This window comes from Dreissena polymorpha, chromosome 6, assembly GCF_020536995.1.
Source record: "Dreissena polymorpha isolate Duluth1 chromosome 6, UMN_Dpol_1.0, whole genome shotgun sequence".
NCBI lineage: Eukaryota > Metazoa > Mollusca > Bivalvia > Myida > Dreissenidae > Dreissena > Dreissena polymorpha.
Window position 1 is genome coordinate 33,710,855 of NC_068360.1, and position 26,452 is coordinate 33,737,306.

The following is a 26,452-nucleotide window of genomic DNA, read 5'->3' on the forward strand; positions in this document are numbered from 1 at the left end:
AATAAAGGACGAATATCCAGTCTAGGAGACTGCACAGACTAATAAAGGACGAATATCCAGTCTAGGAGACTGCACAGACTAATAAAGGGCGAATATCCAGTCTAGGAGACTGCACAGACTAATAAAGGACGAATATCCAGTCTAGGAGACTGCACAGACTAATAAAGGACGTCACTTAACGCAAATGCACTATGCCCAGTTCTCCCAGAACAAGGTTCAAATAATGATATTGCTCTGTGTGGAGCTTTGATGTGAAATACTTAAACACATGCTGTCTCATTGAGTGGCATTGAACACAATCAGTCACTGTTGTCTAGCATTTTCAGATTTTTATCTGAATTCAAAAGAGTTTAAAGATCATGGTAAGCGGTGAAAGTAATTTCTAAAATCATTAGTTTTGTAATGGGAAATCATTGATTGCGGATAAAAATAATTATTGAAGTATCAATTTGCAAAACACAAGCTCATAGTAATGGTCGGAATCTGTGTTATGTCTTAAAAGACATTAATTATTTAATCAACACTTTTACCATTAATGGCGCAAAGCCCTAACATGCTTGTGTTTTCAATCAATGTTTATTGTCCCCTACCAGTTTCCCCAGAGGGAACTAATGGTTTGTGCTCTGTGTGTCCGTTAGTCTGGATCCTGCGATAACATAAGTTCTTCATATTTTTTCATGAAACTTGAAACATGGATGGATGGCAATATGGACATTTTGCACGTCATTTCATTTTGTTCCTACGTGAAAAATTCTGATTGCTATGGCAACAAATATATTATTTTTTTAATTCTGACAATGGTGGAGCCGGTAGGGGACATATATTGCTTGGCAATAGTCTTGTTATTCATTGTTAAAAAAAGATCTTTACTGTTTATTTTTATGCCCCCGGTACGGTGGCATATAGAATTTGAACAGTCTGTCCGTCAGTCCGTCCGTCCGAAAACCTTAACATTGGCCATAACCTTTACAATATTGAAGATAGCAACTTGATATTTGGCATTCATGTGTATCTCATGGAGCTGCACATTTTGAGTGGTGACAGGTCAAGGTAAAGGTCATCCTTCAAGGTCAAAGGGTAACCAAATAAATTCAAGGGAAGTAACAAGCTTTAAAGGGAGATAATTTCTATTTATCATTTAACAGGTACAGATAATTTGTACAAGGGAAGTAATATTTTGTATTATATCCCTTTAAAAAAAATTACTTCCCTTGTAAAAATTATCTGTACCTGCCAAATGAAAAAAATAAAAAAAATAAGTCAAAGCTGCGCAGTAGAGGGCATTGTGTTTCTGACGAACACATCACTTGTTGTGAGATGTTCACAGAGTGCATAGTTGATCATAAAAGAAAGTAATTGTCTTCTCCTGTTTCTATAAGGACAATCTTCACTCTCTGGCCCAGGGGTGGAAATTGACAGGGGTGGGTGGGCCCCAATTTCCAACTTAAATGTGTGGTGTATTATTTAAGAAAACTTATGTATGGTCAACTTTAATACAACTCTGGGCATGAACATTTCATGATAATACTAGTAATTACTGTTATCAAAGTGAATATTGCCATACCATAAATCAAAATATTTTTTATTAAAAATTACATGTGGTAGGAGAGTATCTTTATAAATAGAAAATTTGGATTCCCCCTAATGTCATTTAGATGTTAATTGTCTCATAATTATAGTGTTGATGCATTAAAATTAAAGACCGTCTGTTTCGCAACTTCTATTATACATGGCCGTTAATCATTGGCACCACCTCCTTTTGCATATGAATGATTAAACAAGCCAACTTTTTAAACTTGGGCAAAAAATGTTGAAAAGCAAACAAACATACTCAACATCTAGATTTCTACATATTTTCAAAAAAGCTCGGTCCTTAGTTCACATAGGATTCATCATTGGCTTGTTTTTGAATGTATCTAAAAAAAAGAGGATGGCTCCAGTGATTTACAGCAGTGTAATTTGCATGCAAGCTGTGCAAATGGAGAACATCTGGAAAGAACATAGCAGAAACATCAAAATGCAGCTGCTGCCAGTGTCACCTTGACACTGTGGTGGAAAATATAATGACATTCCATTATAAACTGGATCCTTAATACTCACTGGTGCTGTTAATATAAAAATAATGACTGTCCAAACAATGAGCCTCAATCTTTGAAAACAGGGATTAATGCAAGTGTGTTAAGTGTTGTCATTAGCACAGGCTAATCAGGAACGACACTTTCTCTTCTATGGTATTTTTTATTTAAAGTTAGTTTCTTCTTAGCGAAAATCCAGTTTAGGCAGAAAGTTTCATCCCTGAATAAACTTGCTTTTGGAAACGAGCTGTAAGCATGTACATAAAGTCAGCACAGACTTATCAGGACAACACTGTCCGCTTTTATAGAATTTGTTTGAAAAGAAAGTCTCAAAACAAAATTACACTCCAGTCGGAAATTGTTTTCCCTGGTCGGCCTGTATTAAGCCCTATTTGCCCAAAAGAACAGTGTTTTCTAATTATAAAATGTCTTGAAAACAAGAAATGTATTAATCTGTATGAACAATTAATGAAAACATAAAAAAGCATGTTTTAAAATGTGCCAACATTGAGTTGAAATTACATTCATCAATGTTAATATGCTATGTGTATAATAATGATACAGATTGCTTTTGACAAACGTTAGTACAATGTTGTACTTGATAAACTATAATTTTTAACAAAAATGACAACATGACGATGCATTAAATGTATTTTCTGTATTTTACTGTAGTGTCTGTTATAAATAAATAATCTGCCCCCCCTCCCCACCCCCCTGAGAGACTGATGATGTATGTTTTAAAGGCCAGAAATATCCATAATATGTTCTCATTGCAACCAGTGGTCTGGAAAATGGATATCTTTAAGCTGTTGTCACTTCTAAATGGAGCATGATGGTTCATTAAACTCCAAAGTGTTTCCAAATCGATATAGCAAATGTCTAGGACAAGCCTGTAAACAAGGCTATCCAAACAATATCAGATGTGTGTAAATACTAATATGATTTTCTGTGAAATGGAAATAGTAAGAATTAAATTGCAGTGATCAATGTTAGGCTTGGATTTGTAAGGAAGATCAATATGAAGATATAACTCAGTGTTGAAAGCCCCTGATGTTGAGCAGGTTGATTGTGGTTTGTTGACATTGAAAAATGGCTTCTTGATAATCATATGAACATGTTCTGGGAAAACTGGGCTTGTGTCAGGGCTCAGCCTACATTCAAATTTAGGGGAGAAGTGACTTCTCACTCAGATGAAATTAGGGAGAAGTGAGGCAACATAAAGGAGAAGTGGTTTATGTTCGGCGTTTAATGAACTTCACTTATTTCATTCACCTCATTATCATGATTAATCAGAAACAACTCACATTTGGCAGTTTAGGGTAAACAATAAGAAATATAAACACACACACTGTTTTCAGTGTTTATGTTGTTTTATTATTGTATTTTACATAATTTAAATAATATAGTATTGGTCAATATGTGGCTCAAATAAATCATCAAAAGGATGATCAAAAGTCACTTCTACTTCATGTAATTAAAGGGAGAAGTTAGTATGTCCGGGGAGAACTTATCTCCCACGTCTCCCTTACGGCTGAGCCCTGAGTGTGAAGTGTCATCCCAGAATAGCCTCTGCAGTCCTCATCAGGAAAACACTTTCTGCTTTTATGGAATTTTTTGTTGAAAGGAAGTCTCTTCTGAACGAAAATCCTGTCTCTGAGGAAAGAGTCTTACAGATAAGTCTGTGCACACAACTGACTGCACAGGCTGATCTGGGATATTACTTTACACACATGCATTAAGCCTGGTTTAATCAGAGCTGTGGGTCATATTAACAGTTAGACAGCTTAGATGTGGAATGGAAATACATGTATTCAGTATTATAATGTATGACACATTTTTGTGAGATTTGAAGGTCTATAATAGATGAGTAAAGCCATGTCAAAAATACATGTCCAGATCATAAAAGTATCATAAATACTGACGCATTAGAAATTTTCTGGGGATTTAATTTGTAATTTTGTGATAATAAGACATAAACATTGGAAAAAAATATTGTATTTGCAATAATCCAGTTTTACCAAATCATTTGGGTATTGCTTTGTACTTTATTGCACAGACCCATTTAAATATTATTTCCCATGCTTATTTTTTGAAATGTTCAGTTTTTAGCTCCACTGGCCAAAGGCCAGCGGGGCTAATGTCATGGTCCTGTGACCGTCGTGTGTGTGTGCGTGCGTGCGTGCGTCCGTGCGTGAGTTAAATTTTTCTTTAAACATCTTCTTCTCCTAAACTACTGGTCCAAATCTGATGAAATTTCTTAGGAATGTTCCTGTGGTGAACCTCTTTCAAATTTGTTCAAATTATGCCCCTGTGGTCAAATTTGACCCTGCCCCGGGGATTCAAAAAATTGAAAATTTGCTTATATAAGGCCTATTTTGTGCAAACTTTATAAATCTTCTTGTCCATAACCATTAGGCCTAGGGCTACCAAATTTGGTATGTATTGACATCTTATAGTCCTCCACCAAGTTTGTTCAAATTATGCCCCTGGGGTCAAATTTGACCCTGCCCCGGGGGGTTAAAAAATTGAAAATTTGCTTATATGAGGCCTATTTGTGCAAACTTTAAAAATCTTCTTGTCCATAACCGTATGGCATAGGGCTACCAATTTTTGTATGTAGTGACATCTTATAGTCCTATATCAAGTTTGTTTAAATTATGCCCCTGGGGTCAAATTTGACCCTGCCCCGGGGGGTCAAAAAATTGAACATTTGCTTATATAAGGCCTATTTTGTGCAAACTTTAAAAATCTTCTTGTCCATAACCGTATGTCATAGGGCTGCCAAATTTGGTATGCAGTGACATCTTATTGTCTTCTACCAAGTTTGTTCAAATTATGCTCCTGGGGTCAAATTTGACCCTGCCCCGGGGGGTTAAAAAATTGAAAATTTGCTTATGTAAGGCCTATTTTCTGCAAACTTTAAAAATCTTCTTGTCCATTACCATTGGGTCTAGGGCTACCAAATTTGCCATTTAGTGACATCTTATAGTCCTATATCAAGTTTGTTCAAATAATGCCCCTGGGGTTAAATTTGACCCGGAGGGTTAAAAAATTGAAAATATGCTTATATAAGGCCTATTTTGTGCAAACTTTAAAAATCTTCTTGTCAATAACCAATTGGCCTAGGGCTACCAAATTTGCTATATAGTGACATCTTATAGTCCTCTACCAAGTTTGTTCAAATTATGCCCCTGGGGTCAAATTTGACCCTGCCCCGGGGGTTTAAAAAATTGAAAATTTGCTTATATAAGGCCTATTTTGTGCAAACTTTAAAAATCTTCTTGTCCATAACCATTGGGCCTAGGGCTACCAAATTTTGTATGTAGTGACATCTTATAGTCCTATATCAAGTTTGTTCAAATTATGCCCCAGGGGTCAAATTTGACCCTGCCCCGGGGGGTCAAAAAATTGAACAATTGCTTATATAGGGTCTATTTTTTGAAAACTTTAAAAATCTTCTTGTCCATAACCGTATGTCATAGGGCTACCAAATTTGGTATGCAGTGACATCTTATTGTCTTCTACCAAGTTTGTTCAAATTATGCCCCTGGGGTCAAATTTGACCCTGCCCCGGGGGGTTAAAAAATAAAAAATTTGCTTATGTAAGGCCTATTTTCTGCAAACTTTAAAAATCTTCTTGTCCATTACCATTGGGTCTAGGGCTACCAAATTTGCCATTTAGTGACATCTTATAGTCCTATATCAAGTTTGTTCAAATAATTCCCCTGGGGTTAAATTTGGGAGCAGTGGTCTAATGGTAGGACGCTGGCGTAGGGATCGAGAGGTCCCAGGTTCGAATCCCGCCCTGACCGCTGTAATTTCCTTGAGCAAGAAATTTGTCCCACATCTGCTCCTCTCCACCCAGGTGTATAAATGGGTACCTGTGAGGGAGATAAGCCAATGTGCCGTGGCTGCCTGGTGCGCCATATGTTAACGGACGACTTAGATCCCAGTGATCGGGGGGTTGATTGTGAAGTCGGCTGAATATGTATATAGAAGCAGACTATAAACCGCACCTTTGACCTTTTAAATTTGACCCTGCCCCGGGGGGTTAAAAAATTGAAAATATGCTTATATAAGGCCTATTTTGTGCAAACTTTAAAAATCTTCTTGTCAATAACCAATTGGCCTAGGGCTACCAAATTTGCTATATAGTGACATCTTATAGTCCTCTACCAAGTTTGTTCAAATTATGCCCCTGGGGTCAAATTTGACCCTGCCCCAGGGGGTCAAAAAATTGAACAATTGCTTATATAAGGCCTATTTTGTGCAAACTTTAAAAATCTTCTTGTCCATAACCATTGGGCCAAGGGCTACCAAATTTGGTATTTAGTGACATCTTATAGTCCTCTACCAAGTTTGTTCAAATTATGCCCCTGGGGTCAAATTTGACCCTGCCCCGGGGGGTCAAAAAATGGAACATTTGCTTATATAAGGCCTATTTTGTGAAAACTTTAAAAATCTTCTCGTCCATAACCATTGGGCCTAGGGCTACCAAATTTGGTATGTAGTGATATCTAATAGTCCTCTACCAAGTTTGTTCAAATTATGCCCCTGGGGTCAAATTTTACCTTGCCCTGGGGGGTCAAAAAATCAAAAATTTGCTTATATAAGGCCTATTTTGTGCAAACTTTAAAAAGCTTCTTGTCCATAACTGTATGGCATAGGGCTACCAAATTTGGTATGTAATGACATCTTATAGTCCTCTACCAAGTTTGTTCAAATTAAGCCCCTGGGATCAAATTTGACCGTTCCCCAGGGGTCACAAAATTGAACATATGCTTATATCGGGCCCATTTTGTGCAAACTATAAAAATCTTCTTGTCCATAACCATTGGGCCTATTTCTACCAAAGTCGGTAGGTAGTGACATCTAATAGTTCTCTACTAAGTTTGTTCAAATTATGCCCCTAGGAACAAATTTGACCTTGCCCCAGGGGTCACAAAAATAAACATATGCTTAAATAAGGCCTTTTTTGTGCAAACTTTAAAAATCTTCTTGTTCTTAATTATAGAGCCTAGGGCTACTAAATTTGGTATGTAGTGATATCTTATAGTCCTCTACCAAATTTGTTCAAAATACTCCCCTGGGCTCAAATTTGACCCGGCCCCGGGGGTCACAAAACTGAACATATGACGTTTACCAGTGGAGATTACTGCGGCTGTTTGGCTGTGACCAACAACAACATCAACATCTTGTCAACATGAGATAAAACCCTGTCATTTAGTGCCATTTTAGGTCAGATGGTGACTGCTTACAAAGGCATTGAAGTAAGAACATGTGTTATGAATGTTTTTCTTATAAACTGAAAAAAGTCAGGTTTTATTTAAATATGTCGAAAGTGACCATATATCCTGATGAAAATATTTTGGATGACATGTTAATTTCATGTCTTTTATAGTGTTAAAACCAGTTTAATAATATATTATTGATTTTAAAAACACAGCTTCCATGAACATAATTATTTCAAGGAAAGTCAATATATGATACTGCACGGTAAACTCAAACTTTGTATCGAAGAGAAGGTGTTGAAATTAATGAAGTGCAATGTTCTTAACTATCGTATATGCTGCTTTTTAATAACTAATGATTCATTGTTCCATTTGTGAATCCTGACTGATCATGAATTGTTGAAATGATTGTCAATTGCTCAACAATCCATATATATTTCTGACCATTTTATAATTTTCTTAATATTAGTTATGAATTGATCTTAGAAGTCAAATGTATTACTTAATTAAATACATTTATAAATATAAAGAAATAATCTTTAGATTATCATAATATTCTCAGGCTTGTTGGTCTTAGGGATGTGTGGGTTGATGAGCAATTTCTCCTTTTATCACAATTATTTCTACCCTACCTGATCATTTCCTTCACATTCTATTTTAATTCAATTGACGTCTGCAACCTCTTTCAAATTGGGAAAGTCCAAAATGTGTTGTTTGGTAAAGGGTTAAGGAATTTTGATTCATATGGGTCTTGTGAATCTGTTTCAAATCAAATGCGTAGATTTGATCTTCAGCATCTAAAAATATGTGAAATAGAAAGAACGACAATATCTTTTGGAGAGATAAATGTACCTACGTTATAAGCAAAGGACCTGTGCAACAATTCCTGGGCTTTTTTGTCTGTTTAGTTAACACGGTAGTAACTTTTTCCATATATAAAAATGCTCATCCTTCCAACTTTAAGCGCCCAGTGGGACGAGGGATAGAAAGAGAAAGTCACATGCTTGAGTACATTTCAACCCATGCGCATTACACATTTTTTTCGCAAAGAAAAAAAAGTGGAGCGATGCAGGGCCATCATGTTGGTGCTTGTTTCAGCTGTAAATCAATATAATTAACAATAAATTAAATCATTATATTTAACTCTTTTGCGTTTTTTTTTTAATCTTAAAATTAGCTTTCAGGTAGTTGAGTTATAGAAAGCCATTCTCACTGAAGCTATGGGAATTTCAGTCACACATCGGATATTGGTCCTGACAGAACCATCAGACTTGTCAAAACTGATATCCTCTTGAAACTATGTAGTTCAAAGGTTCATTCTACAAAATGGCATGGATAAATCTTTTCATATTTTGTTTTGGAGGAAAAAAAACTTATTAAAGGTGTCAAAATCATACATTTATATTGTTTCTTTTGATGATGTTTGTAATTGCTGTTGGAACTTGCTTGTAGGCAGGCAGTGAATGGTTAATATTAATACAATCAGGGATTTCAATAGTTTATGAAAACCAGGAGTCAAATGACCATGTGCTTGAGATTTTCAGGGGTCAAATGAATTTTTCAAGGGTCAAAATACTAAAAACTAGATATTTTGTTTGTGGATATTATTTGATTGCTCTACAAATATAGCTTTGTATAACTTTTAGTATATCTTAAAGACTTGCTTAACTAAAAATCAACTTTTTCTATAATAAAACATAACTTCAATTACCAGTCCATTCATGCTCAGCTGTAATGCATGCAATAATTATATAGATAATTTAATTGACCATCTGCTGCTAACAAGTCACCATCAGACTGGTTTGGTTGGGTCTGGACAGTTATTTGTTTAATGTGTATATATTTTTCATACATGCACAAAACATTAATATACGTATATTGTTCCAGCTAGGATTTGATTTTTGTCAAAAAGGCACTTTTGTGTTATGCATACCCTGTTGCATATTTTCAATCTATGTGTTATATATTTAATACTACATGCACGCGTATTTTCCTTTAAAACATTTTTTCTAAAATTAGTAAACGGGTTTCAATGTGTAAATTTAGATTATTTATTGAAATTACTTAAAAAATTTGCTGTGCACTAATGTGATTCATTAAAAAAACTGTGTAGTAAGACTCAGGGAGGGCAGGTTGGGACCTAGGGGTTACAGGGATCTGTGTTGTAGGACTCAGGGATGGCAGGTTGGGACCTAGGGGTTACAGGGTTCTGTGTAGTAGGACTCAGGGAGGGCAGCATGGGACCTAGGGGTTACAGGGTTCTGTGTAGTAAGACTCAGGGAGGGCAGCGTGGGACCAAGGGGTTACAGGGTTCTGTGTAGTAAGACTCAGGGAGGGCAGCGTGGGATTAAGGGGTTACAGGGTTCTGTGTAGTAAGACTCAGGGATGGCAGGTTGGGACCTAGGGGTTACAGGGTTCTGTGTAGAAGGACTCAAGGAGAGGGTTTGACCTAGGGGTTACAGGGTTCTGTGTAGTAAGACTCAGGGAGGGCATGGTGGGACCTAGGGGTTACAGAGTTCTGTGTATAAGGACTCAGGGATGGCAGGGTTGGACCTAGGGGTTACAGGGATCTGTGTAGTAAGACTCAGGGATGGCCTGTTGGGACCTAGGGGTTACAGGGTTCTGTGTAGTAAGACTCAGGGAGGGCATGGTGGGACCTAGGGGTTACAGGGTTCTGTGTATTAGGACTCAGGGATGGCAGGGTTGGACCTAGGGGTTACAGGGTTCTGTGTAGTAAGACTCAGGGAGGGCAGGTTGGGACCTAGGTGTTACAGGGTTCTGTGTAGTAAGACTCAGGGAGGGCAGGGTGGGACCTAGGGGTTACAGGGTTCTGTGTATTAGGACTCGGGGATGGCAGGGTGGGACCTAGGGGTTACAGGGTTCTGTGTAGTAGGACTCAGGGATGGCAGGGTTGGACCTAGGGGTTACAAGGTTCTGTGTAGTAAGACTCAGGGAGGGCAGGGGTGGGACCTAGGGGTTACAGGGTTCTGTGTAGAAGGACTCAAGGAGAGGGTTTGACCTAGGGTTTACAGGGTTCTGTGTAGTAAGACTCAGGGAGGGCAGGGTTGGACCTAGGGGTTACAGGGTTCTGTGTAGTAAGACTCAGGGAGGGCAGGGTGGGACCTAGGGGTTACAGGTTTCTGTGTAGTAGGACTCAGGGATGGCAGGGTGGGACCTAGGGGTTACAGAATTCTGTGTAGTAAGCCTCAGGGAGGGCAGGGTGGGACCTAGGGGTTACAGAGTTCTGTGTAGTAGGATTAAGGGAGGGCAGGGTTGAACCTAGGGGTTACAGGGTTCTGTGTAGTAGGACTCAGGGAGGGCATGGTGGGACCTAGGGGTTACAGGGTTCTGTGTATTAGGACTCAGGGAGGACAGGGTTGGACTTAGGGGTTGAAGGGTTATGTGTAGTAAGACTCAGGGATGGCAGGGTTGGACCTAGGGGTTACAGGGTTCTGTGTAGTAAGACTCAGGGAGGGCAGGTTGGGACCTAGGGGTTACAGGGTTCTGTGTAGTAAGACTCAGGGAGGGCAGGGTGGGACCTAGGGGTTACAGGGATCTGTGTAGCAGGACTCAGGGAGGGCATGGTGGGACCTAGGGGTTACAGGGTTCTGTGTATTAAGACTCAGGGAGGGCAAGGTGGGACCTAGGGGTTACAGGGTTCTGTGTAGTAGGACTCAGGGAGGGCAGCGTGGGACCTAGGGGTTACAGGGTTCTGTGTATTAGGACTCAGGGAGGACAGGGTTGGACTTAGGGGTTACAAGGTTATGTGTAGTAAGACTCAGGGAGGGTAGGGTGGGACCAAGGGGTTACAGGGTTCTGTGTAGTAGGACTCAAGGATGGCAGGGTTGGACCTAGGGGTTACAGGGTTCTGTGTAGTAAGACTCAGGGAGGGCAGCGTAGGACCTAGGGGTTACAGGGTTCTGTGTAGTAGGACTCAGGGAGGGCAACGTGGGACCTAGGGGTTACAGGGTTCTGTGTAGTAGGACTCAGGGAGGGCAGGGTGGGACCTAGGGGTTACAGGGTTCTGTGTAGAAGGACTCAAGGAGGAGAGGGTTTGACCTAGGGTTTACAGGGTTCTGTGAGGGAGGGCATGGTGGGACCTAGGGGTTACAGGGTTCTGTGTATTAGGGCTCAGGGAGGGCCGGGTGGGACCAAGGTGTTACAGGGTTCTGTGTAGTAGGACAGGGTTTGGCCTAGGGTTTAATACAGGGTTCTGCATCCTTCAATTTAAGCCTTCCTTGAACTCTGCTTATCATTTCTACTCTATTTTCAGGATGACAACCCAATGACATGCTCACGCTGACTGCGCTGCCATCTTGGCCTTGACCTGGGGCAAGGGGCCACACTGACTTAGCACTGGGAGGGGTTCTTGCATTAGCGATAGTTTCCACGCGATTCAGTGGGAATGGACAGAAAGGGCAAGCATGTTAGCATCCGGGTGATTTTTCTGGATGATGCTGTCCATGCCTTTCAGATCCATGTAAGTAATGCGCTAATGAATCTGTATGGAAATAAGCCATGCTCTGCAAAAAGGGAGCTTTTTGCACATTGTCCCAGATTAGCCTGTGCAGTCTGTTATTGTTAAGAGCAATGTAAAATTGTATATTAAGGTTTTGACTCTTAAAATAAAAACTAGAATAAATAAAAAAATTATTGACCCATACCTAAAGGCTGCTTTTCCATGTGTACCAAATGAGTGTCTGAGATTTGTGTCTCTTAAATAAAATATTTATCGAAGCCAAATTCACTTTGTCATTTGAATCTTTATGTATGTGTTTTTGTAAGGTCTACTATGGTTTGTCCCTGCAATCGTGACAAAATGTGCAGAAAGTGATTTAATTTTTTTATTGATCATTAATTTACATTCCAATTGTTGATTAAACATGGCCAATATTGAGGAAGAATATTAAATATTTTCATAAAATATTATATGATATATTATTTCTAGTTGAACACATACATAAAATACAATTTTTTCTAAGAAAGAAATGTCACAATGAATGTGTATTAAAGTTTTAAAGCACCAGAAATCCAAAGCGCTTTTTAGCTCACCTGAGCACAACCTTCTCATGGTGAGCTTTTGTGATCGCCTTTTGTCTGTCGTGCGTCCTCAACATTTTGCCTTGTGAACACTCTAGAGGCCACATTTATTGTCTGATCTTCATGAAATTTGGTCAGAACATTTGTTCCATCGATACTTCGACTGAGTTCGAAAGTGGGTCATGCTGGGTCAAAAACTAGGTCACTAGGTCAAAAAAAAGAAAAACCTTGTGAACACTGTAGAAGTCACATTTGATGCCCAATCTTCATGCAACTTTGTCAAAATGTTTGTCTAAATGATATGTTGGTTGAGTTAAAAAATGGTTCCGGTCCGTTGAAAAACATGGTTGCCAGGGGGAGGGGCAGTATTCCTTATATGGCTATAGAAAAACCTTGTAAACACTCTATAAGTCACAATTTTTGCCCAATCATCATGAAACTTGGTAAAAGCTGATATCTCGAAAGAGTTCGAAAAATGGTCCAGATTGGTGAAAAAACATGGCCGCCAGGGGCGGGGCAGTTTTCCTTATATGGCTATAGTAAAACCTTGTTAACACTCTAGAGGCCACATTTATTGTCCAATCTTCATGAAATTTGGTCAGAAGATTGGTCTGTATGATATCTTGGATGAGTTCTAAAATGGTTACGTTTGCTTGAAAAACATGACTGTCAAGGGGCGGGGCATTTTTCCTTATATGGCTTTAGTAAAATCTTGTTAACATTTATTGTCCGATCTTCATGAAACTTCGTCAGAAGATTCATCTCCATAATATATTGGACAAGTTAAAAAATTATGCTGGTTGGTTAAAAAACATGGCCGCCAGGGGGCAGGGCATTTTTCCTTATATGGCTTTAGTAAAACCTTGTTAACACTCTAGAGGCCACATTTATTTTCCGATCGTCATGAAACTTGGTCAGAAGATTTGTCCTAATGATATCTTGGATGAGTTCGAAAATGATTTTGGTTGCTTAAAAAACATGACCACCAGGGGGCGGGGCATTTTTCCTAATATGGCTATATATGATGCTTTTGTAAAACCTTGTTTACACTCTAGAAGCCACATTTAGAGTCTGATCATCATGAAACTTGGTCAGATGATTTGTCCCAATGATATCTTGGATGAGTTCGAAAATGATTCCGGTTGGTGGAAAAACATGGCCAAGGGGGCGTGGCATTTTTCCTTATATAGCTATTGTTATACCTTGTTAACACTCTAGAAGCCGTATTTATTGTACGATCAACATGAAACTTTGTCAGAAGATTTGTCCCAATGATATTTTGGACAAGCTCAAAAATGGTTCCAGTTGCTTGAAAAACATGGCCACCAGTGGGAGGGGCATTTTTCCTTATATGGACTTATGAATCTTCATATAACTTTGTCAGTATATTTTTTAAATGATATCTTGGATGTGTGTGAAAATGGTTCTTGTCTGTTGAAAAACGTGGCTGCCAGGATGTTAACTAGGCATGAAAGTTGGTAAGAACATTTTGTTCTAATGACATCTTGGGCTGCACAGAACAGGTCAGTTCCTTTGAATCTCAGGTGAGCGACTTTGGGCATTTCAGGCCCTCTTGTATTTTTCCTGCACATGTTTATATCAATAGTAACTCATATTTATTGGATAGTCAAGCTGAGGTTACTTTTATTATAAATAACTTATCAATAATAAAGAAAGCTGTATACAACATATACCATAAATACGCGAATATAATACGCCCTCGTGTATAATACGCACCCCCGAGTTTGGTCCAAATGTATCGGCAAAAATGGAAAATCTGAGTAACAATACGCACTTTAAAAAATTTAGTGTCCTAAATCGGCCATTTCCAAAACAATGTGTCAATATATTTTTGTTTTATGAAAATAGAAAATCAATTTTGCGTTTTCAACCATCTGTTACACCGTTGTCATGACAGTTGCATAATAAATATCTCTGTCTAATGTTTATATTACCGTTGATTGTTACTGATAACACACGGGCCACCTGCTGACACCCGGGTAAAGCAGTCATAATTGCAAAAGAAAGAAACAGAGACACTGTTTTTTATAACATTTAATTCCATTTGACAATATTCAGGACGATTGGCCAGCTACCATGTGCACTTCAATAACAATAAGGTCAAGCGATGTCTAATTGGTACAGACTGGGTTTTGTTTACTGTGCGAATTGCGAACACTTTCATTGAAACAAAGAAACCAATATATAGAAAACCAGTCCGAATTAAAATGGTGGATGTTTTCAACGAAATTTTACTAGATTTTTGCATTTGCAATTAAGATTTTTCTTGAGCCAAATTCTCAATATTTTTGCAAATGGTGAACGACAACGCGAGCCCCGTTACCTCGCTTTAATATAATGGTTTAATACAGAATGGCTGACACGCAGCGAATAACAACGATGAAGTTAAAAATTTTCACAGGAACAATTTTTTTCTGCTCTACATTTGTATATAATTCGCACCCCCTACTTAAAGAAAAATTTGGCAGGTAAAAAAGTGTGTATTATATTGGTGTATGTACTGTAATGTTCTGAAGTTAACATGCAAATAGAAAATCAACATGCTTATAATGGATGCAGATACAATCACAGACATGGAAATTAGTAACTGATGGCTTGCACATGGAAGACTAACTTTTTAGGTTTGTCTGGTCTCATTTTTGTGCCCCAGTGACTAAGATCCATTTAGAAAGTTAGTAACACTAAGAACCCATTTGCGAGCCGTTATTATAATTGTTTCAACACTGAATAATCATCGCTGATGGTGAAGATCTCTTTGCTGTGAAAACTTAATTAAAAAGGCCACATTTTTGCTGTAGGCATTGTGACAATTATGTAAAGAAATTCCTCTGTTCATTGAATATTGCCTGGCCGATGGAGTTGACTTTAAATACTGTGCTTGAAAGATAGGAACTGAAAAGCTAGAATAGATTTACTGTCATGTGTTGTCTGTTGTCTCCATAGTATTGATGACTGGTATGTTTTACAAATCATTATTTTTCATATTTTGTCCTCTTATCTTTCTGTTGTAAATGCTCACAGATTTTAAGACATGCTCTGTGAAAAGGTGGTTTAATGCATGTGCGTCAAGTATCATCCCATATTAGCCTGTGCAGTCTGCACGGGCTAATCAGGGACAACACTTTCTGTTTTTATGATATTTTTTGTTTAAAGAAAGTCTCTTCTTAGCAAAAATCCAGTTTAGACGGAAAGTGTTGTCCCTGATTAAACTGTGCGAACTGCACAGACTAATCTGGGACGACACTTTACGCACTTGCATTAAACCCCCTTTTTCACAGAGCTCAGCTCAAATCATTATTTTATCATGTTTTGTGAATCATTATTTTGTCCTCGTGTCTTGCTCTTGTTTATTCTCACAGATTTCAAGACAGATATTGAATATAAAAAATATATTCATATTCACAGCATCAGTCTACATAATGATGTTTAGCAGATGACAAATTACCATAGTAACCACAGAGATAGCTATTTATTCCAAATAATTGGTATTCTGTATAAAAAGCTAATATATGCTGCATCATGTAGTATTTGTATACAAATACAATAAATTGGAGCTTAACATGCAAGCTGTCCATATTTACATGTGATTAATTTCTTTTAACCCTTTGCATTCTGGGAAATGTGTCGTCTGCTAAAATGTCGTCTGCTGGATTTCTAAAATAAGCATTTTCTTCGATTTTTTTTCAAAATATACTATCAGAATAGCAAACAGTTTGGATCCTGATGAGACGCCACGTTCTGTGGCATCTCATCTGGATCCAAACTGTTTGCAAAGGCCTTCAAAATTCGGTCCCAGCACTGGAAGAGTTAAAAGGACATTTGTTCCAGAAGAGACTTACATCAATTTTATTAACTATATTGCGAAATACTTAGAAATAAAACAGTATAAGCAAGACTAGGTTTTTACGTTTACATTGATATACATGTAATGAGAATAATGGATCCTTTTTCTGCATGGAGTTTGAAGACATCAATTATTCCCTGGAATAAGGTTTGGAAATGAAGCCTTTAAACTTGAATCTAGTAAGAAAGGCCTGTAATTAAATTTAGCTTCCATAGGGACTACATAAGCATAAAAATATGTATCTAAGTGGTTAAGGGTTAAAGGGGCTCTTTTTTACTGAATTGCTGAGCATTTATGCTATGTGAAATGCAGGCCCAGGTCTTTTATCATGTGAAAAATAAGCATGAAAATCATCAGGTGACTGTTTCCATGTTTATAAATGTATAACCCTTTACCACTTAGATATGTATTTTCATGCATTTTAGTCCCTTAGAAAGTTACATTTAATTCACGACTGTTTTAACTGTATTCAAGTTTTAAAGGCTTCATCTCCAAACCTTAAATACAGATGAGCAGCAAACAGCATAAAACCTGAACAGACTGCGAGTTACTGGCAGGCTGTTCTAGTTTTATGCTGTTTGCACATTTTTACTATGTTTTTAAGTGGGAGAGGGTTAAACATTATTTTAACCTTAGCAAGCAGATAATTTTCTCAAACTCTCAATTGCATCTATAATAAGATTTTTGTGCACAAAATAGTCATTGTAATATAAATATTATTAAAACTAAAATTGTGATTAAAAATCAGTGCTGAAAGTTCCAATATAATTGTTATGAGGCCAGTATACACACTTCAAGTTACTTGTTTATGTTAGTGGCTCTTACAACAAATGTGAAAAACTGCTTGAACACATTTCTGCATTTTTATGTCCCCCACTATAGTAGTGGGGGACATATTGTTTTTGCCCTGTCTGTCTGTTGGTCTGTCTGTTGGTCTATCTGTTGGTCTGTCTGTTGGTCTGTTTGCGCCAACTTTAACATTTTGCAATAACTTTTGCTATATTGAAGATAGCAACTTCATATTTGGCATGCATGTATATCTCATGAAGCTGCACATTTTGAGTGGTGAAAGGTCAAGGTCAAGGTCATCCTTCAAGGTCAGAGGTCAAATATATGTTGCCAAAATCGCTCATTTTATGAATACTTTTGCAATATTGAAGATAGCAACTTGATATTTGGCATGCATGTGTATCTCATGGAGCTGCACATTTTGAGTGGTGAAAGGTCAAGGTCAAGGTCATCCTTCAAGGTCAGAGGTCAAATTTATGTGGCCCAAATCGCTTATTTTATAAATACTTTTGCAATATTGAAGATAGCAACTTGATATTTGGCATGCATGTGCATCTCATCGAACTGCACATTTTGAGTGGTGAAAGGTCAAGGTCATCCTTCAAGGTCAGAGGTCAAATATATGTGGCCCAAATCGCTTATTTTATGAATACTTTTGCAATATTGAATATAGCAACTTGATATTTGGCATGCATGTGTATCTCATGGAGTTGCACATTTTGAGTGGTGAAAGGTCAAGGTCATCCTTCACAAGGTCAAGGTCATCCTTCAAAGTCAAACGTCATATAGGGGGACATTGTGTTTCACAAACACATCTTGTTAAAAAGCCCTTTTTTGTCCACCAGAGTTATGGCCCTTGGTGTAATATGATGAAATAGGACTTTCTAAGAGTTTATGCTGCCTAGCCCTATTTGTCCGAAAGACATTAGATCCTCTAAGGAGGAACTTATTATTTTAACCCATTTATGCCTAGTGGACTTTCCCATCCTTCAAAATTGGATCAATTTATTTCCAAAATTTAGGGATGTCTAGTATATTTATTTCTATATTTAGAATATTTCTTACAGAAATTTCTTCAAGCAAACTGCGCAGACCCTGATCTGGGTCTACGCTGTTTGCCAAGGCCTTTCTAGACGCTAGGCATAAATGGGTTAAAGATTGCCTTTAAATGTTGGGCATGTTTTGCATTGGTTATATGTGATATATATCAATCCAGTGACTCATTTTTAGCTCGACTATTATATATGAAATATATATAGTGGAGCTATCCTACTCACCCCGGCGTCGGCGTCTGCGTTAGTGTCTGCGTGAAAATGTTAAAGTTTTCGTACTACCCCAAATATTTTCTTTGTCCCTTGACATATTGCTTTCATATTTTGCATACTTGTTTACCAACATGACCCCAACCTATAAACAAGAGCAGACAACTCTATCAAGCATTTTGTCATAATTATGGCCCCTTTTCCACTTAGAATATGCAGCAAATGTTAAAGTTTTCGTACTACCCCATTTATTTTCATTGTCCCTTGACATATTGCTTTTATATTTTGCATACTTGTTTACCAACATCACCCCAACCTATAAACAAGACCAGACAACTCTGTCAAGCATTTTGTCATAATTATTGCCCCTTTTATGCTTAGAATATGCATATTATTGATAAATCTATGTTAAAGTTTGCGTACTTCCCCAAATATTTCCTATATCCTTTGACATATTGCTTTTATATGTTGCATACTTGTTTACCAACATGACCCCAACCTATAAACAAGAGCAGACCACTGTATCAAGCATTTTGACATAATTATGGCCCCTTTTACACTTAGATAATTGAACATTTTGCTTAAATTGCCATAACTTCTTTATTTATGATCACATTTTATTATTACTTTGTCAAAACAACACTTACCTAAATACCACAATGGATTCCACCCAAACAATACCCCACGCACCTACCAGAATCACTCCCCCCCCCAACCTCACCCCCCCAATTTTTTTTTTTAAAACATCATCTCATAAATTACCACACCCCACATTATACCCCCCTCTCACCCTCCCACCCCCTACCCTCCCCCCCCCCCCCCAAAATTTTTTTTTTTTTTAAACATCATCTAATAAATGACCACACCCCACATTATACCCCCTTCACACTCCCCCCTACCACCCCACCCCCCCCCCAATTTTTTTTTTTAAACATCATCTTATAAATTACCACACCCCACATTATACCCCCCCCTCTCACCCCCTACCCCCCCCCCCCCCCCCCTCCGAAATTTTTTTTATATATTTTTTTTCCTTTTTTTATTTTTGAATCGTCTAATAAATTATTGAATATGAACAATTTCCCCATGATGGCTTAATTTATACTGTCAAGCACTCGAATAGTCACTCGCGCTATCCTCTGACAGCTCTTGTTTTAAGTGTATTGCGTTTCCTTACAAGAAAAAAATATATTTTGCTCGCTTTTTCCTAACAGAGACCATAAAATAGAAAATGCCATCAATATATGCAATCCTTCATGACCAGTCAGTCTTCATGTACAGTATCCATATTTATTGACTGCACTCATGTTTTATGCCTTTGGTCTTCTCAGACTTCATTGCCATCTTATAAATAGGAGACGGATCACTTCAACTTGATGCCTCTGTTGGTGTCATGGGAGTTGGAAACTGACAATATTAATAGTACAAGTATTTCAGGAAGTAAGATGAGCTGTTTTCTTTCAATTAAAACAAATAATTGTAAAAGGACTGGAAAATGGAATGAAATACATTGTCATGGAAAGCAATAAATAAAATTGATGCAAGTTAAAAAAGAATTGATTTTTAGCTCAGCTGTTTTCGGAGAGATATTGTCATAGCCAGCTCGTCGTGTTGTCCGGCATCCACTGTCCGCCGTCCGCATCGTGCTAAAACCTTCACATTTTGCTCTAAAATCAAAGTGCTTCCACCTATAACTTTGAAACTTCATATCTAGTTGCACCTTGATGAGTTCTACACGCCACACCCATTTTGAAAAAAAAAATTCTGACAAGCTTTCATTTATTCAAAACTGCACCGGCAGCCGAGCGTTGGCACCCGTTATGCGTGCTCTTGTTTAGCTCACCTGGGCACAAAGTGTTCATGGGGAGCTTTCAAGGATACAGTGATGTTCATTGTCTATCAAACCATAAAGTTGAGTAATGTTGCATCTGTTGATTACTTTATTACGAAGAGTACAGAAGGGACATAAATCTTGTATAACTATATAATAGACTGGCTATTGGTTACATTCGGTTACATTCCAATATAACATATATCTATCAACATCCCTCTTTCTTTAAAAACAATGTTGTTAAGATCCATTAACAATATCAATTCAAATGATCAAGACAATGGTTTTAACTCTTAAAATAGTCTTAACATATAAAACTAAGATCACTTAACAATAGTAATCACTCTTAGAACAGTCTAAACATATAAACTTTTACAAACTTTACTAGAATTAAACATGTTCAAACAGTTTGTCTTTTACTAACTTGACTAGAATTAAACATGTTCAAACAGTTTGTCATTTCTTGACATTTTAAAACTCTGATCAAATTATCAAGCTGGTAGCTAAAATCTCTTTCCTTAAATCTAATCTTCAGTCTTATACATATGAAAACTATTCATTGATTTCACACAAAACCATCAAGACACTTGGGTCTTTGGATGTTTCCGCGGGGCCTTAGGTTGTATTGGCTTGGGCCGGATTCCGAAGCTGCTGTTTGTTCTGATGTGTTGCCTGTTGAAGCTGTTGCAGTCATACGAGTAGTTTCAGGCGTCTTTGGCGCCCTTTGATTACGAGTTTCAGAATTCATATCGCCATAATGAGGCGGAGATTGCTCGCGAATCTGCACTTCGACTTTTGTCGGACAGATATGAACACGATTTCTGGCATACAGCCCACTTTCTTCACTACGCACCATATATCGATCACCATTGATATTTTCAACTATGCCTTTCTGCCAGGGCTTTTTGCTCTGCTTATGGATATACACGCATTGACTGATTTTTAGTGAGGCTGTTTTCGGAGAAAACCCGAGCTATTGTTATAGCCAGCTCGTCGTCTGCCGTCCGCCGGCGTCGTACTAAAACCTTAACAATGGCCATAACTTTTTATGTCCCCCACTATAGTAGTGGGGGACATATTGTTTTTGCCCTGTCTGTTGGTCTGTCTGTTTGCGCCAACTTTAACATTTTGCAATAACTTTTGCTATATTGAAGATAGCAACTTCATATTTGGCATGCATGTGTATCTCATGAAGCTGCACATTTTGAGTGGTGAAAGGTCAAGGTCATCCTTCAAGGTCAGAGGTCAAATATTTTATAAATACTTTTGCAATATTGAAGATAGCAACTTGATATTTGGCATGCATGTGCATCTCATGGAACTGCACATTTTGAGTGGTGAAAGGTCAAGGTCATCCTTCAAGGTCAGAGGTCAAATATATGTGGCCCAAATCACTTATTTTATCAATACTTTTGCAATATTGAATATAGCAACTTGATATTTGGCATGCATGTGTATCTCATGGAGCTGCACATTTTGAGTGGTGAAAGGTCAAGGTCAAGGTCATCCTTCAAGGTCAGAGGTCAAATATATGTGGCCCAAATCGCTTATTTTATAAATACTTTTGCAATATTGAAGATAGCAACTTGATATTTGGCATGCATGTGCATCTCATGGAGCTGCACATTTTGAGTGGTGAAAGGTCAAGGTCATCCTTCAAGGTCAGAGGTCAAATATATGTGGCCCAAATCGCTTATTTTATGAATACTTTTGCAATATTGAAGATAGCAACTTGATATTTGGCATGCCTGTGTATCTCATGGAGCTGCACATTTTGAGTGGTGAAAGGTCAAGGTCAAGGTCATCCTTCACAAGGTCAAGGTCATCCTACAAGGTCAAACATCATTTAGGGGGACATTGTGTTTCACAAACACATCTTGTTAAATATTGAAGATAGCAACTTGATATTTGGCATGCATGTGTATCTCATGGAGCTGCACATTTTGAGTGGTAAAATTTCAAGGTGAACATCATCCTTCAAGGTCTAGGGTCTAAAAAAAACAAAGTAAGGGAAGTAATAAGCTTTAAATGGACATAGTTATCTGACCTGCCCACGTATATATTTTTGTTAAATAAATCAAAGCCGCGCAGTAGGCGGCATTGTGTTCTGACAAACACATTGTGGTAAAAGGTAAAGGTCATCCTTTACAGTCTACGGTAAAAAATACAAATTTAAGGGAAGTAATAAGCTTTAAAGTGAGATAACTATTCAATATTGAACATAGCCACTTTATATATTTGGCATGCATGTGTACCTCATGCAGCTGCACATTTTGAGTGGTGAATCTACAGTCAAGGTAGTGGCTTTTAATTATTTGCTACTAAAAATAGAGATTTGTTACAGACAATTATTTTAAAGGGAAGTAATTTATATAATTATAGATCTCATATTATATATTTCCTTACCAAGAATTGAAGTTCTTTTCACAGTTACTGTACAGATTTATTATTTAGATTATTTATAACCCAAATGATTGATTTGTCAAAGGTTTTTTTTAAATGATATAATTATCATTTCTTTGATGTTCATTACATACCTGTTGACTTATGTCCATAGATACATGATCAAGTCTGGCTATGATCTCGTTTAAAACACAGGCCTTGGTTGTCAGTGATGTCTGACATAGTCATAATTGACTGTGAGACCCCCCCCCCCCCAGTTACACATTTCTTGTTGGGTCACTAGGTCAAGGTCACTGTGACCTCTATATAAAATTTAAAAAATCTGACAAGCTTTCGCAGCCGAGCGTGGCACTTGTTATGCGGTGCTCTTGTTACTTTTGGTTGATCGTGTGCTTTTTGATCGAACCATTTTTTCACAGATTTCTTACGATTCACAACTTGGCTCTGCTTTCACGAGCGAAGGTACCATGGTGCGAAGCTTTCGGTTCATCATCATCTCAGCTGGACTGACTCCTCTTGGTGTCAGCATGAGGGGTGTTTCGTTGCTCCAGGATCGCCTCCATCGGGTCCGTACGCGACTCGTGGCACTTGATGATCAGCGTCTTAATGGCTTTCACAGCACTCTCAGCTTTACTGTTTGATGCTGAGTGGTGGGGCGAGTGATGTGATGTTTTATACCCCACTTCTGTGTAAAGTTACGGAATTCTGTGGACGTATACTGGGGTCCACCGTCGGTTATCAGTTCTCTGGGAATTCGGAATCTAGCAAATTGCTTCTTCATTTTTTCAACCACTTGCTGACTGGTTGTTGCTGTTAGAAGATCCACTTCGATGAAGCTGGTGTGGTAGTCTACGACGACGAGATATAATCTGTTCTGTATTTGGAACAAGTCCGATCGGACCTTGTCCCAAGGTCGTAGTCCATCACTATGTTGTTTCAACTTTTCTTGTTGAGGGGGAGGTTTTCTGTCCTCACACTGTACACAGTTTTTCGTGAACTCTTTCAGTTCTGCTCTCATACCCGGCCAGAATATCGTTCCGCGGGCTCTTCTGTCCATACTATCATAACCTAGATGTGCTTTGTGCAGTCTTTGCAGCATTTCTTTTCTCAGACTTTTTGAAATAACTATTGCTTCACCTTTGAAGATCACTCCATCTTGTACACTGTGAGTATCTCTGAGAGGGTGATATTGTCCAAGTTCAGCACTAATGTCACCTTTTTCGGCCATCCAGTGATTATCAAGTTCTAAAGCTCTTGCATTGACGAATCTTCTTCTGTTGCACGTCTGATTTCCAGAATTCTTGGATCTGGAAACTGGTGGAATGCACCATTTTTGACATTTCGAATGTCCAACCGATCTGCAGTTTCATTTTCCTTTGATTCTGGGTATGCACGACTCAGAGCATCCGCAATCACAAGATCTGAGCCCTTCACAAACTGGAACTCTATGTCATACCTCAGGAGTTTCATAATAATATCTTGAAGTCATTTTGGCGCTTGTCCCAAAGGCTTTTTCAAAATAGTCTCTAATGGTTTATGATCGTTCTGCACTACTACTTTGATTCCAAAGGTGTATTAGTCAAATCGTGTCAGTCCATATAGAATGGCTAGCGCTTCTTTTCGATTTGCGCCCATTTTCGCTCAGCGGGTGTTAGAGCGCGCGAGGCGAATTCCACAGGATGTCCATCCTGCAGAAGACATGCACCCAGTCCCTGTTGCGATGAGTCCACTTGCAGCAGGACTACCTTTTCAGGATCAAAGTACGCCAAAACTGGGGCGCTCGTGATTTGCGCTTTCACTTTTTCTAAGCTTCTGTCACACATATTTGTCCATTCCCACTTGGCATCTTTACGCTTTAGTTGATGAATGGGCTCCATGGTCGACGCAAGATCAGGTAGAAATTTGCTCATGTATTACACTAGTCCGCAGAGTTGTCGTACCTCTGTGACATTTTTCGGCTTCGGCATGTTTTGGATGGCTTTCACTTTGTTCACATCTGGCAAAACACCTTTGTCTGTTATTCTGTGTCCATGAAAGATCACTTCCTCTCCGACCTCTGTCTTTTCTTCATTCAGAATAATGTTCTGGTCTGAGCATCGTTTTCCAAGTGATTTTAATTTACGGCCATTGTCCGACTTTGCTGATTGTTCTGTTTCACCGCAGCCAACAACGATGATATCATGTGCAATCACAAAAATGCCTTCGAGACCGTTCAAAGCTTCGTTTAGCTTTCTGGCAAAGATCTCACTTGATACACATAGCCCAAATGGTAATCTTGACCATCGGAATCGTCCAAAAGGGGTTATCGTTGTTGTGAGTATGCTCGACTCTTCGTCTAATCGCACATGCCAGAATGCTTCTTTGACATCCATTTTGGTGAACAACTTTGCCTGGTTGAGATTTGGCAAGACATCATCAAATGTGGTAAGTCTGTACCACTTTCTTTTCAGCACTTTGTTTAGAGGTTGGGGGTCTAAGCAGATACGCAGGTTCCCGGAAGATTTTTGTACCACGGCCATCTGGTTCACCCATTCAGTCGGCTCTTCGACTGGAACAAGAATACCTCTTTCTACAAGCTTGTCAAGTTCTTGTTTCACTTGGCCTTGGATGGCGATTGGTATCTTTCGTGCTGGCAAAACAACTTGTTTGGCATCTTCTTCTACGTAGAGCTTAGCTTCACCTAGATCACCAAGATCTTTCTCAACTTTCCCCACAAAGGCATCTGTGTAAATGTTTATCAAGTTCATTTCTTGCACCGTTTTCAACCCTAACAGATTCTGGAAGTCGTTCGGGACAACGATGAATCTGACATAATAAATATTGTCAGTTTTTGGATTTCTTACAGGAAGTGTCACTTCACCAAGTGGTGTCATCGTCTTTTGTTCCACATTCTTAGTGTAGACGCGTTACCTTTGACCTGTGATTTTCTCACAAATTTCTGGTTAATCGTGTTGATCTCAGCACCTGTGTCGACTTGAAATTTCACATTACAGTCATTTACTACCATTGCAGCTATTACTCGGGTTCTAGAGTCAAATTGTGCTAACCAGAATTCATCACTTTTAAGGGCAGCATTTTCATTTTGGACCATGTGAATGTAAGTTCTACATTTTGCTTGGAAATGATTCATGTGTCCACATTTGGAACATTTCTTGCCCCATGCAGTGCATTCTTCCTTTTTGGGGGCATGGAGTTTACCGCAATAATCACACGGCTGTGATAGCGGCTTTGGTTGGTAGCTTGTTTTGTTTCGCACAGTGTTCTTTTGTGGTCTGGCTGTACTTTGCTGTACTTTGTTTACATCTTTGTCTCTTATTTCCTGGACATGTTTCAATGATTGTTCATATTCTCAACACAATTTTACCGCTTTGTTTAAATCAAGGTCGTCTTCTCTTAATAATAGTTCTTGTAATTTACCCGATGTGGTAAATACTATCTTATCACGGATCATTCAGAAACGGTGTCTATTTTTCTGTTTTCTGGCGAGAAAATTCCCACTACGCTGCTACCATGTTGATTACTTTATTACGAAGAGTACAAAAGGGACATTAATCTTGTATAACTAAATTATAGACTGGCTACCGGTTACATTGGGTTACATTCCAATATAACATATATCTATCAACAGCATCCATTTACTTGACAGATTTTAATGAAACATTACTGGATTGATCCTTCGATGACATTTCAATGTTGATCATTCTGGTCCATTGCACATTTAGGTCACCAGAGTTGTAAAAAATAATAATGAAAAAAATCCTCACTGAAAAGCAGAAGAAAAACTTTTGGATTAAAAAATGTAGTCTTGTATTCACAGAAATTGTTAAATATGAACATTTCCCTGCTCAGAGGCAAAGTAAAAATGTTGATGTGCAAACAGCATAAAACCAGAACAGCCTGCGAGTAACTCGCAGTCTGTTCAGATTTTATGCTGTTTGCTTCTCATAAATATCTAA

At 38.3% G+C, this 26,452-nt stretch overlaps 2 protein-coding genes across 7 annotated transcripts in view; one reads left to right on the plus strand and one right to left on the minus strand.

Moving 5' to 3' along the window:
• Positions 1 to 26,452, plus strand: part of LOC127834756 (FERM, ARHGEF and pleckstrin domain-containing protein 2-like) — a 129,505-nt gene that overhangs the window by 29,291 nt on the left and 73,762 nt on the right. For all 6 annotated transcript variants that reach the window (XR_008028112.1, XM_052360784.1, XM_052360788.1 and 3 more), the window contains one exon: positions 11,580 to 11,786. Coding sequence is in view for 5 of the 6 variants with exons in the window: in XM_052360784.1 (XP_052216744.1) it covers positions 11,712 to 11,786 (75 nt within the window). In the remaining variant the exon portion in view is untranslated. The remainder of the gene's footprint in view (positions 1 to 11,579; positions 11,787 to 26,452) is intronic.
• On the minus strand, positions 9,447 to 11,681 carry LOC127835572 (platelet glycoprotein Ib alpha chain-like). The gene is made up of 6 exons (XM_052362008.1): positions 11,657 to 11,681; positions 11,221 to 11,313; positions 10,805 to 10,897; positions 10,389 to 10,481; positions 9,871 to 9,963; positions 9,447 to 9,550 (listed from the first exon to the last, which is right to left on the minus strand). Exons 1-6 carry the CDS (start codon positions 11,679 to 11,681, stop codon positions 9,447 to 9,449), a joined length of 501 nt encoding a protein of 166 aa, XP_052217968.1.